At 39.2% G+C, this 13,331-nt stretch overlaps 1 protein-coding gene across 3 annotated transcripts in view; it reads right to left on the minus strand.

Moving 5' to 3' along the window:
• Nucleotides 1–11,183: 11,183 nt before the first annotated feature.
• LOC146323456 (epidermal growth factor receptor substrate 15-like 1) overlaps nucleotides 11,184–13,331 on the minus strand; it is a 66,306-nt gene continuing 64,158 nt past the window's right edge. For all 3 annotated transcript variants that reach the window (XM_084722430.1, XM_084722427.1, XM_084722426.1), the window contains one exon: nucleotides 11,184–12,207. In XM_084722430.1, coding sequence (XP_084578556.1) covers nucleotides 12,061–12,207 — 147 coding nt within the window. In that variant the 3' untranslated portion in view covers nucleotides 11,184–12,060. The remainder of the gene's footprint in view (nucleotides 12,208–13,331) is intronic.

Raw genomic sequence — 13,331 nt, forward strand, 5'->3', positions numbered from 1 at the left:
TGCCAGACAGCAATGATATGTGATAAATAGTGTGCTGTTTAAATATGACATGTTGCAAAAGTCACATTTTAACATTGCAGCAACATCACGCAGAGGACCTTAAACAGATGTTGCAAAAATACCACTGAATATCAGCAGCTGCAGCAACACTAATGCTAACCTTGTAGCTGTAAAGTTGCAGTACTGTTGTTACGACATCACAAATGAAATGTTAGTCATGACGTTGGAGGGACATACCCAAAAAATTGTCACATTTTTTTTATATTAAGCACGGTAAAATATCATTAAATAGCCGGTGCACTGGGATGTTGCAGCAACATAACAAAAGGTAGCATTGAAAGTGTAAAGTTGCTGTAACCTTGTTACAACGTCACAAACAAAATGTCACAATCGTGTTGTTGCTGGGTCATATTGTGCTCAGAGGGTGGGAGCTTTTTGGGATGTATTTAGTGAATACAAAGTTAACTCGCACAAATACAGACAACACAGACCAGCAGTTTGTCTGTAGCTGCCATTTTTTTCCAACATGTGTGTGTATATTTGTGCTCCTCTGGCACTCAGGGATATCACACCATCTTCTAAGAATTCCCTCTACAGAGTGTGTTTCAGGTTGAGCAGTGCAGCAGTGCTGATGAGGCTGAGAGTGACAGCACACTGCTCAGAGGACAGAATGAGAAGACAGACAGTGAACTATTGTGAGGGCAAACCAGCGTCTCTCCTCCACTTCTCTCTGACCCACATTCCCAGTTAAAAGCCAATAGGCTTTTCATTTCCTCCTCTCCATTACCATAGGGTAAACACAAACCTAGCGAGGAATTTCCTGTTATTCCATACGGAGACAGTTAGCATTCGCTAACATAGCACATTGCTCGGGTTTCAGCTAATATGTCCAGAAATGGCCGCTATGTTTGCACAGCGTTCATTTCACACTGCACAGCTGTATCCTTGAAATGTAGCTGAGTGTAATTCACTGCACAGCGTGGCTGTCTGGGAGAGACGGGCTGTTACTGCAGGCTGTGGCCTCGTCTGCTTCACACTCTGCCAGAGAACATGGAAAATAAGAGCACAATGGTCGGTTATGGCATAATTCTGGGTTATAACGAAGTAGCTGTTATTCTTGTTTTGTCAGTCATGTCTACTGGCTATGAACTAACACTGTACTCATCAATGACCAGGGTTGGGAGGGTTACTTTAAAAATGTATCCCAATACAGTTAATTTTAAGTTATTATCTGTTAAAAAATGTAGTCAGAAACGTAATCCAAGTATCACAATATTAAAATAATGTAACTTGATTAATCTGTTACTATTGGATTAGCTCAGAATAAAATACAGTGAAACTATTTAGCCTAATAGAGTGTTTTTAGGGCTGAAATTAACCATTATTTTCATCATCATCGGTTAATCAGATGATTATTTTATCAATTAATTGATTAGTTGTTTGGTCCACGGGCGGCACAGTGATGCAGTGGTCAGCACTGCCACCTCACAGCAAGAAGGTCCTGAGTTCGATCCCCCGGCTTGCTGGGTCAGGGCCTTTCTGTGTGGAGTTTGCATGTTCTCCCTGTGTCTGTGTGGGTTCTCTCCGGGTTCTCCGGCTTCCTCCCACAGTCCAAAGTCCAAAGACATGCATGTTAGGTTAATTGGTGACTCTAAATTGCCCGTAGATATGAATGTGAGTGTGAGTGGTTGTCTGTCTATGTGTCAGCCCTGTGATGAACTGGCGACTTGTCCAGGGTGAACCTCGCCTCTCTAGACTCCAGCAGCCCCGCGACCCTTACGGAATAAGCGGTTACAGCAAATGAATGAATGTTTGGTCCATCAAATGTCAGAGCATGGTGAAAAATGTTATCAAAGCTCAAGATGACGTCCTCAAATGTCTTGTTTTGTCCACAACTCAAAGATATTCAGTTTACTGTCAGAGAGGAGTAAAGAAACCAGAAAATATTCACATTTAAGAAGCTGAAAGCAGAGAATCTGGACCTGGATCTTTTTCTTAAAAAATTCAAACATTTATTGATTATCAAGATAGTTACATTAATTTAAGAATCCATAATCAATTACGGATTATTTTTATGTTGAATACTTTCAATTTTGCTTTTAATTCTCAGTAAAGAGTACAAAATAAACTGTCTCTCCCACATCAACTTGAGTAAATTGGCATTGGCATTTTTTGTTACATCTTTTTTTTTTCTGTCATTTTTTTGTCCTGCTTCAAACATCAAGAGAGGAGTAAAGAAACCAGAAAATATTTTCATTTAAGAAACTGAAATCAGAGAACTTGGATTTTATGTTATAACAGATAAATTGTTTCAGGTTCATTGATTGATTGATTGTGATGGTAGTATATCGTTCCTTAAAAATGGAATCCTACTAAAATCCCCATTTTTACTAAATGTATCTAAGTTGATTACGTCTTTTTAATTTGCAGCTGTAATGAAAAAGTTCCCTTTGCCTGTATCCAGATTATGTAATCCTGTTACATGTAATCCATTACCCCTGGCCTGCTCCTAATCAGGGTTAAATGCAGAAGTTATTTCACTAGTTATTACACTGTATACTTGTATGGCTGCATGTGATAAGTAAAGCTGATAAATTGGTGTTTTTGTGTTCAAACTCAGGAACAAATGAAGCAGCAGTCAGTGGTCATTGAAATGAAATGTTTATTCTAGTAAACAGTACAGACCATGTAGAGAGGATCACTGTTAAAATAAACCAGCGTCTGCTCTCTCCGCAGCTATTAGAGTAACGGTCAGCAATCCTCCAAATGGTTCCTTATCAAGTTTACTTTTTCTTCTTCGTCTTCACTTTTTATAGGACAAATATAACAGACATGATACTATACAGACTGTATACACATCGTATGCATCTTAATAAAGACAGCTCGGATAATTTCGCCTACATGGGAGGAAGGGCAGTTGGAGGTGGAAAAGAAAGAACCCTGCAAGCTTCAGAGAAGAAGAGAGTAAAGTGAACAAAGAATGAAACAAGTCCCCCCAAAATCAGATTTGGCTGCTTACTGTTAAGCATCAGCATGTCAGTAAAGACTGAAGTCAAAGGCAAATGAAATATCCACCAAACTGGGAAAGAAAATTAATAAAACTGATCAAATCTGGATATTTTTCAGCTGTAACCCTATAAAGATTTCTTCTTTAACAGCCAAATAACATTGTCTGACCATTCTCTTTCCCTGAAATCGATTTTAAAGAAGCATTTTGGAATGCGAGGTTTGTCGATTCTCGCGCTAGTGGAATGAAATCAAAGCATCTACGAAGTGGAGACAGAGGAGCGGGTGGTTGTGGGTGCATAAATAATCATATTAAAAACATACGCTACATATCAAAAACATCACACTGCTTTCACAGGATACACAAAACAACATAAAAAAACATTTTCTATTGCACAATGGAGATATCAGGTGACAAATACAGTATGAATGATGGTACCAGTTTGGAGTTCACCACTCTAAGCTGTACAGGACAGACGGGCGGGTGGGGGGGGGGCAGAGACACATGGAGAACAGATGGAGGGTCACAAATCAGGCTGGATGTCAAGGGTTAATACTGTTTGGTACTGAACAAAATGTTGATCCAAATTTTTGATCTGTTGATCAAAGATCTGGATCAACATTTTGTTCAGTTCTTGATTTCAACTTACTAATTTTAGACTCACTTATTCTTTTACACACTTTTTACATTTCACAACTGATTTTGTTAAAAGAAAAAGGGATTTCAGAAAAAGAACTCTTTGGCTAACAGCACCCAAACTCTGGTGCTGTATCACCATTAGAGTTGTGTGTCTGGGATGTACTTTGTGACGCATTTGGCTTTTCACAGGCTACATCTTTAATACAGGCATTACACAACATGACCTCACACAAACAGCACCAGAAACTCTTTCAACTCTTCTAGTCTCATAAATATGTCATTTATAACAAAAGTCTAAGGAAATCCAAGTTGGAGAAACACTGAACTCGGTAAGGCCATGATTTCCCACTGCCATGTTAAAATAATTGTGTGGACACGAGACAGCAAGTCTGCATAAATCAAGGGTTCAGTGTTGTCCACAATCAACCAGAAACTGTGGTTTAAATGAGTCATGGAGTTACATACAGTACATGCAAAAAGAAATTCTTAACTCTTAGATGCATAAGTGGGTCACAACTCATTACAATGTTTGTAATGAAAACTGTATCATTTCATATTCCAGGTATTCCTCAAAAAACTTTGAGGTGCCAATTTGGCAGTTATGCATCAGAATTAAAAATTAAAGGCTATTTAGGTGATATTTACATCATTTTTTTTTTTTTAAAGTTATGTTAATCAATGCCAGCATTTATATGGATTAGTGCCAATTTCTGTTGGTCTGCATACAAATGTGCCAATAGGCTAATAATGATGTTGATTAAACTGATTACTTTAGGAAACAAGTGGGAGAAATCGCTGTACTAGCTGTTATAAAATATCAAAGACTATCGGGGCTGGAACATCTATAAAATGTCAGAAAATGGTTTAAAAAGTCCAGGATGATGTCTTTAAATGTCTTGATTTGTCTAAAAACCATAGATATTCAGTGGGGAATCACCATATTTGAGAGGCTGAAAACAGCCTTTTCTGCTATTTTGTATACAGAATTACTTTTATGATTAATAATCTAATTCTTTTTACTACATGAGTGATGAGTTGCCAGATTTACTTCCAGATTTGGCATTTTAATCACCCCGGCCAAGTCAGTCCTGACCAGGGTGTGGTTAAAAACACTTTGATCTCTTAGAACTTTTTATGTTATAAAGGAGATTTTCATGAGTGATAAACATTTGTAAGATCTTCTGTTGTAGTTTGTGTGAGATTCATCCATTTCTTTGACATTTTGGGTAGACTTGTATTTAGGCAATTTTCAAAACTTCCTCTTCATATAACTCAACTCCTTAACACTTTTTTTCCTCTCATTCAGAACATACTGCGGGCACAAAATCCATTTAGTTTGTTTTTGTTGCAATTTGTGTGAGGGTGACCCAAACTTTTGGGTAAAATGCCTGGACTATTTCTGTGAGAAGCCCTCTGCTGCCTGGACGTTGCTATTTACACTGTGTGATAATATCACGAGTGGCCCAAACGTCCTCCTACTGCAGGTCAAGTCCTGCTGCAGCCTGTGACACTCAGATCTGCTCTACATGACACAGTTCTGTTTCCATGTCTCAGAAAGGGTTTGCTTTCAAAATGAAGCTGAGCCATTAAAACACACACAAATTTCTTTTTGCTGCACAAGACGCCTGTCACATCGTGAATGAGTTGAGGTGTTTTTATTACCTTGAAATGAGTTTGTTAGCAATGGCATTCAATATTAAACTAAATGTTAACAGCTGGAAACAACTTAGCTTGTTTGCTGACAGTTAGCAGTACGACATGTGATGTAATGTTAATGTTAGCATTAATGTAACACTAACATCGATAATGCCCAGCTGTTTTTGGATATAACCAACGACAAATATTAGCGGTGGTCCAGATCACAGCTCCCTCAAAGTGATGCCAAAGCATCTCGGTCATCCTCTGGTGGCCGGCTGCAGTACAGATCAAATAATTTTTTTCCTAAAGATGGTTTCTGTCATTTTAGGTAGTTTGAATCATGCTGATTGTTCAAGTGTTGATTCTCTCATCTGTTTGAGTTTAATTAATTAGTTAATGACATAAAAACAAGGTTTTATGCCATATATTCACAGCTGAGCTCTGCTTGTGATTGAGTGAGCTGGCTGTGTAGGCACCGCATACCGTCTCCAACACTGGTCTCTACTGCGCACACTCTAGTTCACCAGTGCAAGTTGGCAGTGCTCATATTGAAATTTTGTCTTCATTTTTGTACTGTGGGAGGTACATGTACATTTTCAGTCATTGGATGTAACTAGCCCCTTTATTCACTTTGTTTGTTTCATTTTGCTTCAACACAATGAACAACTCAACATGGAGTTACGTTTTGTTTTTTTACAGTGTCGCATAAAAATGATCTGTAAAAACAGCTGTTACTTTATCAAACATTGGTGTTGGTTTTGGTCTTTTCATGGGATTAGCTGAAATAAATTATATAATATACTTTAAGTGGCATCTCATATAACTTCAAATACCTTGTCAGCAAAGTATCAAGAAGCGTTGGCATTCCTCATCAAAACTAAAGAGTAACAGCTGACATCAAGCTAGCTTGTTCGCTGACAGCTAACAACACCCTTTGGTTGGGTTGGGGAAGGAAAAAAATGTTCACCTCAGTGTGACAGGAGCAAGGCAGAGATTCAGAATGCTTTTACTGGCTCAGAGGTAGATGGATGTGTTAGCCATGTACAGCTTAGAGCAGCTCACACCAGAGACACTGCTCCCCAACAGGTTCGCAGTCTGTAACAGCTACAGCAAAGTAAAGATTCATGATATGTAAACAAGACAAAAAATGGCAGGGAGAGGCAGTTCACATTTCTATCTGCCAGAATCAGCGGCTGCACATCAGCATTTCTGTCCAATTTGGGTAAATTCACATTACATGGATTTGTATCATTTTTACCCCCACAAAGGCAGTTCCACACGTGTATAATGATTGGGGGAAAAATGTTGTTCGATATTCAGTATTGACCTTCTCATTACCATCATGGTAAGCAAATGTAACACTAAATAACATGAGGTCATTGTGTCGTACCAGTCAGTGCAAAGCCTTCCCCAGATACTGCTGTGAGCCAACACCAAAAGTAAAATTACATATTGTCTGAGTAGCTACTAATTATTTTCTATCACATTATGCTTGTGCAATTATAGGACTCAAAATGTTTTCTTTGTTCTGGAGTTTCACCCAAGATGCAAGCTGGTTGGATATCTGATGGACGCTTCTGTAAAAAAAAGGCATTTGTAAAATTTGTCATGGGAAGAATGTTGAAAATATAACCTCTTGACTGTGGGCTTTTGAGACATTGACAACAAATCAGGCAGGTGTATGTCCTTGGACATCAATGCAAACAATGTATAATCAAATCTAATTGTGACACACCAGTTCATCAATGCTTAAAAACAGGAATCTTAAATCAGCAGCAGTGCACTCAGTGCTGCCACTGGTGGTTGGAAGCTTTATTACAGAAAGACTACTGACTAAAATGGGAATCCAATTCAGGGTTTCCCAAAGTGGGGTTGTTGCACCCCTTGGAGTGCCTAACTGCCTCTACGACACATACAAGAGGAAAACCGTAACAGCAGTGGAAGTGGGTGATCACACCAAGATCTACTGCACTACACGGCGCATTTTTCTGGTGGTCTTTAGTCGCAGTCCCAGGCAACCAATTGCACCAGATGAAATTGTGAGTAACAGTCGTAATGTCTTTCATTTGAGTTCTGCACTGGGTCAGGTATCTGCAGGTACCTGAGTGGTGACACTGCCTAACGGGTAAAAAAATATAGTTATATAAATTAACTGGTGTGGGCACGGGTAACAACGAGTATTTTTAACATTTATATTCTCTAATAAAGTAATATCAAGCCTAATCAGGCATGTCACTGTTTGATGTGACATCAATGCAGGCTAGCTGCTGGCTAAAACTGAGAAGATAAAGGGAAAACTAGCCAGGATACGAAATTATGGACAATACATTGTTGAAGGCCAAGTTGGGTGGATTTTGTTGCACTCAAAGACCATGAGACTAACATTGTCAGATGCTTTGATGCTTGTAAAAAGTTTAAAAAAATAATCAGCTTTTGATAGCCACAAGCTAGGCTTGTCATCACTATGACTATATGCAGGAGCACAGGTGCTGTTAAGAAAACAAGTGTGTTTATTCACGGGTGCAGGTTGGGTCACTTTTATTCATGGTTCCTGGCAGGTGTGTCTGCTTCTTCTTTAACTGAACAAAATGTTTTTGTTCTGTTATACCTGCATTTCTGCCTTAGAGGTTGTATTTTCAAAATTCTCACTGTAACAAAATGAATGAGCAGTTCCATCAGAGGACATCCAGCACTGTATTACATGGTGTGACAGTCATGAGACCGAAGTACTGCTAGTGGTTCCAATTGGTCTCAACAACAATAATAATAATAATAATAATAATAATAATAATAATAATAATAATAATAATAATAATAATACACTACCAATGTCAATAAGCTTTGCTCTCACTAAGCCAAGTGTACAACGTCTTTCTCTCCATGATTTCCAGGTTATGGTAAAGGAAAATGAGAAACTTATCCTTTAAAGTAACGTTTAGGAGAACATATATATGTGCTCTGAGCAGAATTCAACTGCAGGGCATGCACGTGGCAAAACACTGACTGAAGCATATGACTGGTCATGGACACACTGAATACACACTCACATATATAAAACACAACATGATGTGTGAAACTACAACAGAGGGGCTCTGAGCGAATGAGTTCAGCAGAATCTGGTCTGTTTTTGAGTCCAGATGAAAATGACTTCAGTCTGTCTCATTCAAACATCAGTCACAACTTCAAGTAAAAGGGACAACTCATAAGAAACAGGGTGAGTGGTTCAGTCAATGTTGGAACATCAGACTATGACACTATTTCCAGCCTAATGACACCTGATTTCAGCCAGTTTCAAACCTTTCCGGACACTGCAGCCTGTGTCTCCTGGTCTGTGGAGCACTGGAGTGACTCAAACTCAACTACAAATTATAGCACAAAACACACAACATCCGCCTGGATGTTCTTTTAAAACAAAAACATGTCAGAATAATAAAATAATCAGCTCGTGAAATAAAAACGGTGTTAAAATCCTCGCTCTCTAAAAAGAAACCAAGGTCACATGTAGAAAAATGAATTCCCTCATCTTGCCTTTCACTTGTTGGGTGTGGTGTGACATCACAGCATCGGGATCAGAGCAGAGCTGTCGAGAAGAGGCATAGTTAGCTCTTGTTATCTATGTACACCGGACAGTGCTGCAGCTCGTCTCACAGCACAATCTCACACTCATGGACAAAGAAAATATACTGTATCTGTACACTTTGTTACTGTCACTCCACAGGAAGTGTTCACATCTCAAACTGTCAGGGTCTTGTCACATCAGAGGGATCCAGCATCACAGATCTTTATCTCTCTCTTTTTTTTAACACAGTTGAAGGGTAGTTGCTCGTTCCTTTCTTGTGATGCGACAGGACTAAAATGTGAACATACTCCACTGCTGTTGGTGAAAAGTTTTCTTTGTCTCACATGAGGAGCGACAGAGTCAGAGGAGGGGAGTATCTCTCCTCAAACTTGAAAGTGAAAAACAGACACTCTGGACCAGACTAACCTGTTCCTCAGGGCAAAAAACAGGCCCTTACTGATTCTCCCGCTCTCTAGTTTGTGGTAACTTTATTACGTACACGTTTATTCAAGAATATGCACAATGAAAACACAATATGAACAAATAATAAAGGCCTTAAAGTTGCATGTAACGATCAGTTTACATCTCATGGTCAGTACTACTGAGCCTGTAAAAAGGAGCTGGGAAGTTGTATGATGTCTTTGAAAATGACCCCTGATCGTAACATAATGACATCACTGGAGTTTTCTCAGCCTGGGTTCAGAGACAATACATTTAAAACAGTTCACACTATATTTAAGAATATTTTCACTGCTTGACCTCGCTGTCAGACAGCCTTTTCTGGCAGGAAACCGCCTTACATAAGCAGAATATTGCTCACACTCGCTCAACAAGACTCCTTTGAAAAAAACAGCACTTTTACCTCACTGAACATAGGAGTTGCTGGACCACTGCTGCCTTGATCGGTTAGTTAGGTTGTGGTCTTGTGTGACTTTGGTGAATCCAAAATGATTCTTGAAAACACAGAAGTCACACAAAAACACAAACAAACTAACAGATCAAGGCAGCAATGGACGAGCAATTCCCATGTTCTGTGAAGTAAAATTGCTAAAGGAGTCTGGTTGGTTTGAAGTGAGAGAGATTTAGCTTATGTAATGGTGTATTACTGACAGAAAAGATTGTCTGACAGCTGACAGCTGGTGTCTAAAATACATTTCCACTGGAACCAGTTCCAAAATAATTATTCTTAAGGAAAAATTAAAAAACAAAATTTTCAATTTTGCTAATCAATTCCTACACGGACTTCACTTGCACAGTTGCCCCATGCATTGCTCCAATTATTATAACAACATGTCACTTACAGTCATCCTATAATTACTTTCAAGCATCTGAAACACACTGGAAGTAATAATCCCTACTTGCCTCTGCAAACGTGGTGAAATGTAATAGACCCGACTCACAGTGTCAACTAAAAAGTCACAAATTCTCTACATAAACCACCGTTCTGTGAACAAACACTAACAGTTAAGTAATAACTGTACATAAAAAACACCAACAAAAAGTAACATCTGCATTTTTCAAAAGAAAATTGCAAACTCTCAGCAATGCATCATCGGGAAAATAAGCAAATGAGGGCGTCTCTCACCACTAGTATGTGCAGCACAAGTGAAGCTCACAAGCTTGAATCCTACAGCACCCGACAGTGGTTAAAGGACGCCATGAGCACTAAACAAGCTTCACATATGGCGAAAACTGACTGGATGTGAACAGAAACAGTCCATCAGCAGACATGAACACAGAACTTTTCACCACTAATGTGAAGTTCAGTTTCAGCCTCATGTAAAGTATGCATAATACCAATAATAATACTGATATTAATAAAGAAAAAAGAGCTCCAGTATCAACAGATATCCAAATTCAGATATAAATTAAAATTATTTATGCAATTACAAGGAAAAGCATAAAATCTTTCTGTTCGTGAGGCTGGAACCATGAAATGTTTTTTCATATTGAAAGTGTTTCCAATTAAAGTGAAATACGCGCGTGCATGTGACCTGCTTTGACTGATCTCGGTCCCTAACCTTGACTATATACCTGATAAAACTCCACTAATGTACCGCACAGGACCTCACAAATAGGTAATAATGCAAGTAGCACTTTAAGGCCCTTATGATTTCAGTTTACATTGTGTTTCTTTGGTGCACAGCATATTCCCACAGAAATATGAAATTAAATAAGTTAACACAAACTAAGGGCCAGGACAGTGAACCTGGAGGATTCCAGTGTTGCCTGGGTGATAATCCAGCCTCATCTGCACTTCAGTTCAGAGTCTGTAAACTCATGGTAGCATGCTGCTATAAAATTAAAACTCATAAATTGGGGAAATGAGCTTCGACTCACCCAGAATCAGATGACAGGATCAATATTAGTTTCAGTTCTGTACATCCAGCATCTTCTTCACACATAGCAGAGGGAAACAGTCAGCCTCCAGCAGAAGTGAAAAAACACACAGCTAATGTGGACCTTCTCACTTCTTATCTCAGTCTGGGGTTAGTGACAGGATTTCCTTCAAAAATAAAATAAAATTCAATCCAGTCTTCTCTATAAACAAATACTTATTTAACACCTCAGTCTGTACCAGAAAAACAACTCAACACTAAATACTAACTGACACAGTTCATACCATCAGTGATACGTCTATGTCAGCCCTATATATATGAGGAAAATAATCCCTTTTAAGAAAGACCTCGGCAGTTTGAATTGTGGTGTTAGTTCTCTTCACTACTGCTTGTTAGAACTGAAGAAAACAGCCTGCAGTTTTGTTAGCAAGTCAGTATGGCCTGTTTCCCCACACTATGAGAAAAACAACACTGAAATTCAAACTGTCGAGGTGTTCCATCAGTAATGCTCAGATCCATCACATTACTGTCCAGCCACTATAGTGCATATACACAGTGCATCCGTTTGTTTCCATCAGTCCCTCAAGCCTCCTCCTCCTCCTCTTCCTCCTCTCCTTCAGTTCTCGGTCAGGTGAGTTTTGCAGTGATGAGTTCTCGGCCCTCAGCTCTGCTCTCTCGTGTTTTTAATGCAGATTCAGCGGTCAGACAGAGTTTGGGGGAATGTACATGGCAGAGGTGCAGGTTCTGTGTGTGTTGTTAGTCCAGTGATGTGCTTTGTGTGTGCGAATATTTCGATGTCAGTCATGTTAGCCTGTCTACCGGCTGTGTGTGCATGTGTATATATATGTATGTGTGTGTGTGTTCAGGAGGGTTCCAGGTCACGCGTTGGACATCTCAGCCTTGCTGAGGGCGATGGCCAGCTCCAGGTCCTCCTGCTCCTGCTGTCTGAGCCTCTTCAGCCGCTCACGCTCTGCTCGCTCGCTCTCTCGCTTCGCCCACTCCAACTGCTGAGCCTCATTCCCGAACTGCAGAGAGAGAGACAGAGAAAAAGCTCGCCTATCAGACATGAAATCTGTCTCACTACAGGTTTTATCTATCTAAAATGATGTCTTATTACAGGGATATTCAACTTGCTTTGCCAGGGGGCCACTTTTGCAAAATGACAGTAGACCAGGAGCAAGTTAACCTCAAGGATCAACAGACCAATCTGATATTTAACTGTGTTTAATAAGTGCAACTGTATTTTGGTTGTAAGTGCTCTGGTAACATTTGAAATAGGGCTGCATGATTTGGTAAAAGATTATTTTGACGGATACTGCAATATGATTAGCGGAAATCAGTTTGCTTTACAATTTTCTCGTTCACTGGGAAAAATAAATAAATCATGATGATGTGATATTTATTGAGGTCTGAAGCAAACAAACATGTTTTCTTTCACCTGGAGAACAAGATTTTTAGACCAGCTCATCTTTGTAGCACTACAGTACCTCATTATAACGCTGTTTTCTCACACATTTTTCCTTTTTCAAAAAAATGTGTTTTGGTTCTGTCTCTGTGATGTGGATACTGTATTTGACAATACTGCAATTTTATTGCGATTAATGTGCAGCCCTAATATGAAAGAGTTTATACAACATTAGATAGCTGGAAATTATTCCATCATCAATCACTGAAATTTAACCATGATTAACCATGAACATAAACTGCTCCTACCACGCACAGAATGAACAGCATATTTAAGCTTTTACTAATACTAATTTATGGGATCAGAATTATTCTGTAGTTCTTCCTCAAGCTCATGGTCTGATCCTTCTGCACTTTGCACAGCCTGAAAGGTCACCACACAGATCAGCCCTTTGTTGCCAACAGCCTCAATTACACCATCACACAAAACTGGCATATCTGTCCCTCCTTCCTGGAAAAAGTGTGAACTGATTTATTTTCATTGTGATAATGAGAATGGTTGGAGGGCCACCCAGGGCCCTACTGGGGGCCACATTTGGCCCCTGGGTTGCAAGTTGAGTATCACTGTCTTGTCAGATTTTTTAACATAGGCCCCACCTAAAAAAATAATAATTAAAAAAAACTCTATCAGTTTAAGTGTACGCTATATTTAGAACACTTTCAGCACTTTACCTTTCGGTCAGAC

Source organism: Lutjanus erythropterus, chromosome 7, assembly GCF_056507025.1.
Source record: "Lutjanus erythropterus isolate fLutEry1 chromosome 7, fLutEry1.hap2, whole genome shotgun sequence".
Taxonomy (NCBI): Eukaryota; Metazoa; Chordata; class Actinopteri; order Lutjaniformes; family Lutjanidae; genus Lutjanus; species Lutjanus erythropterus.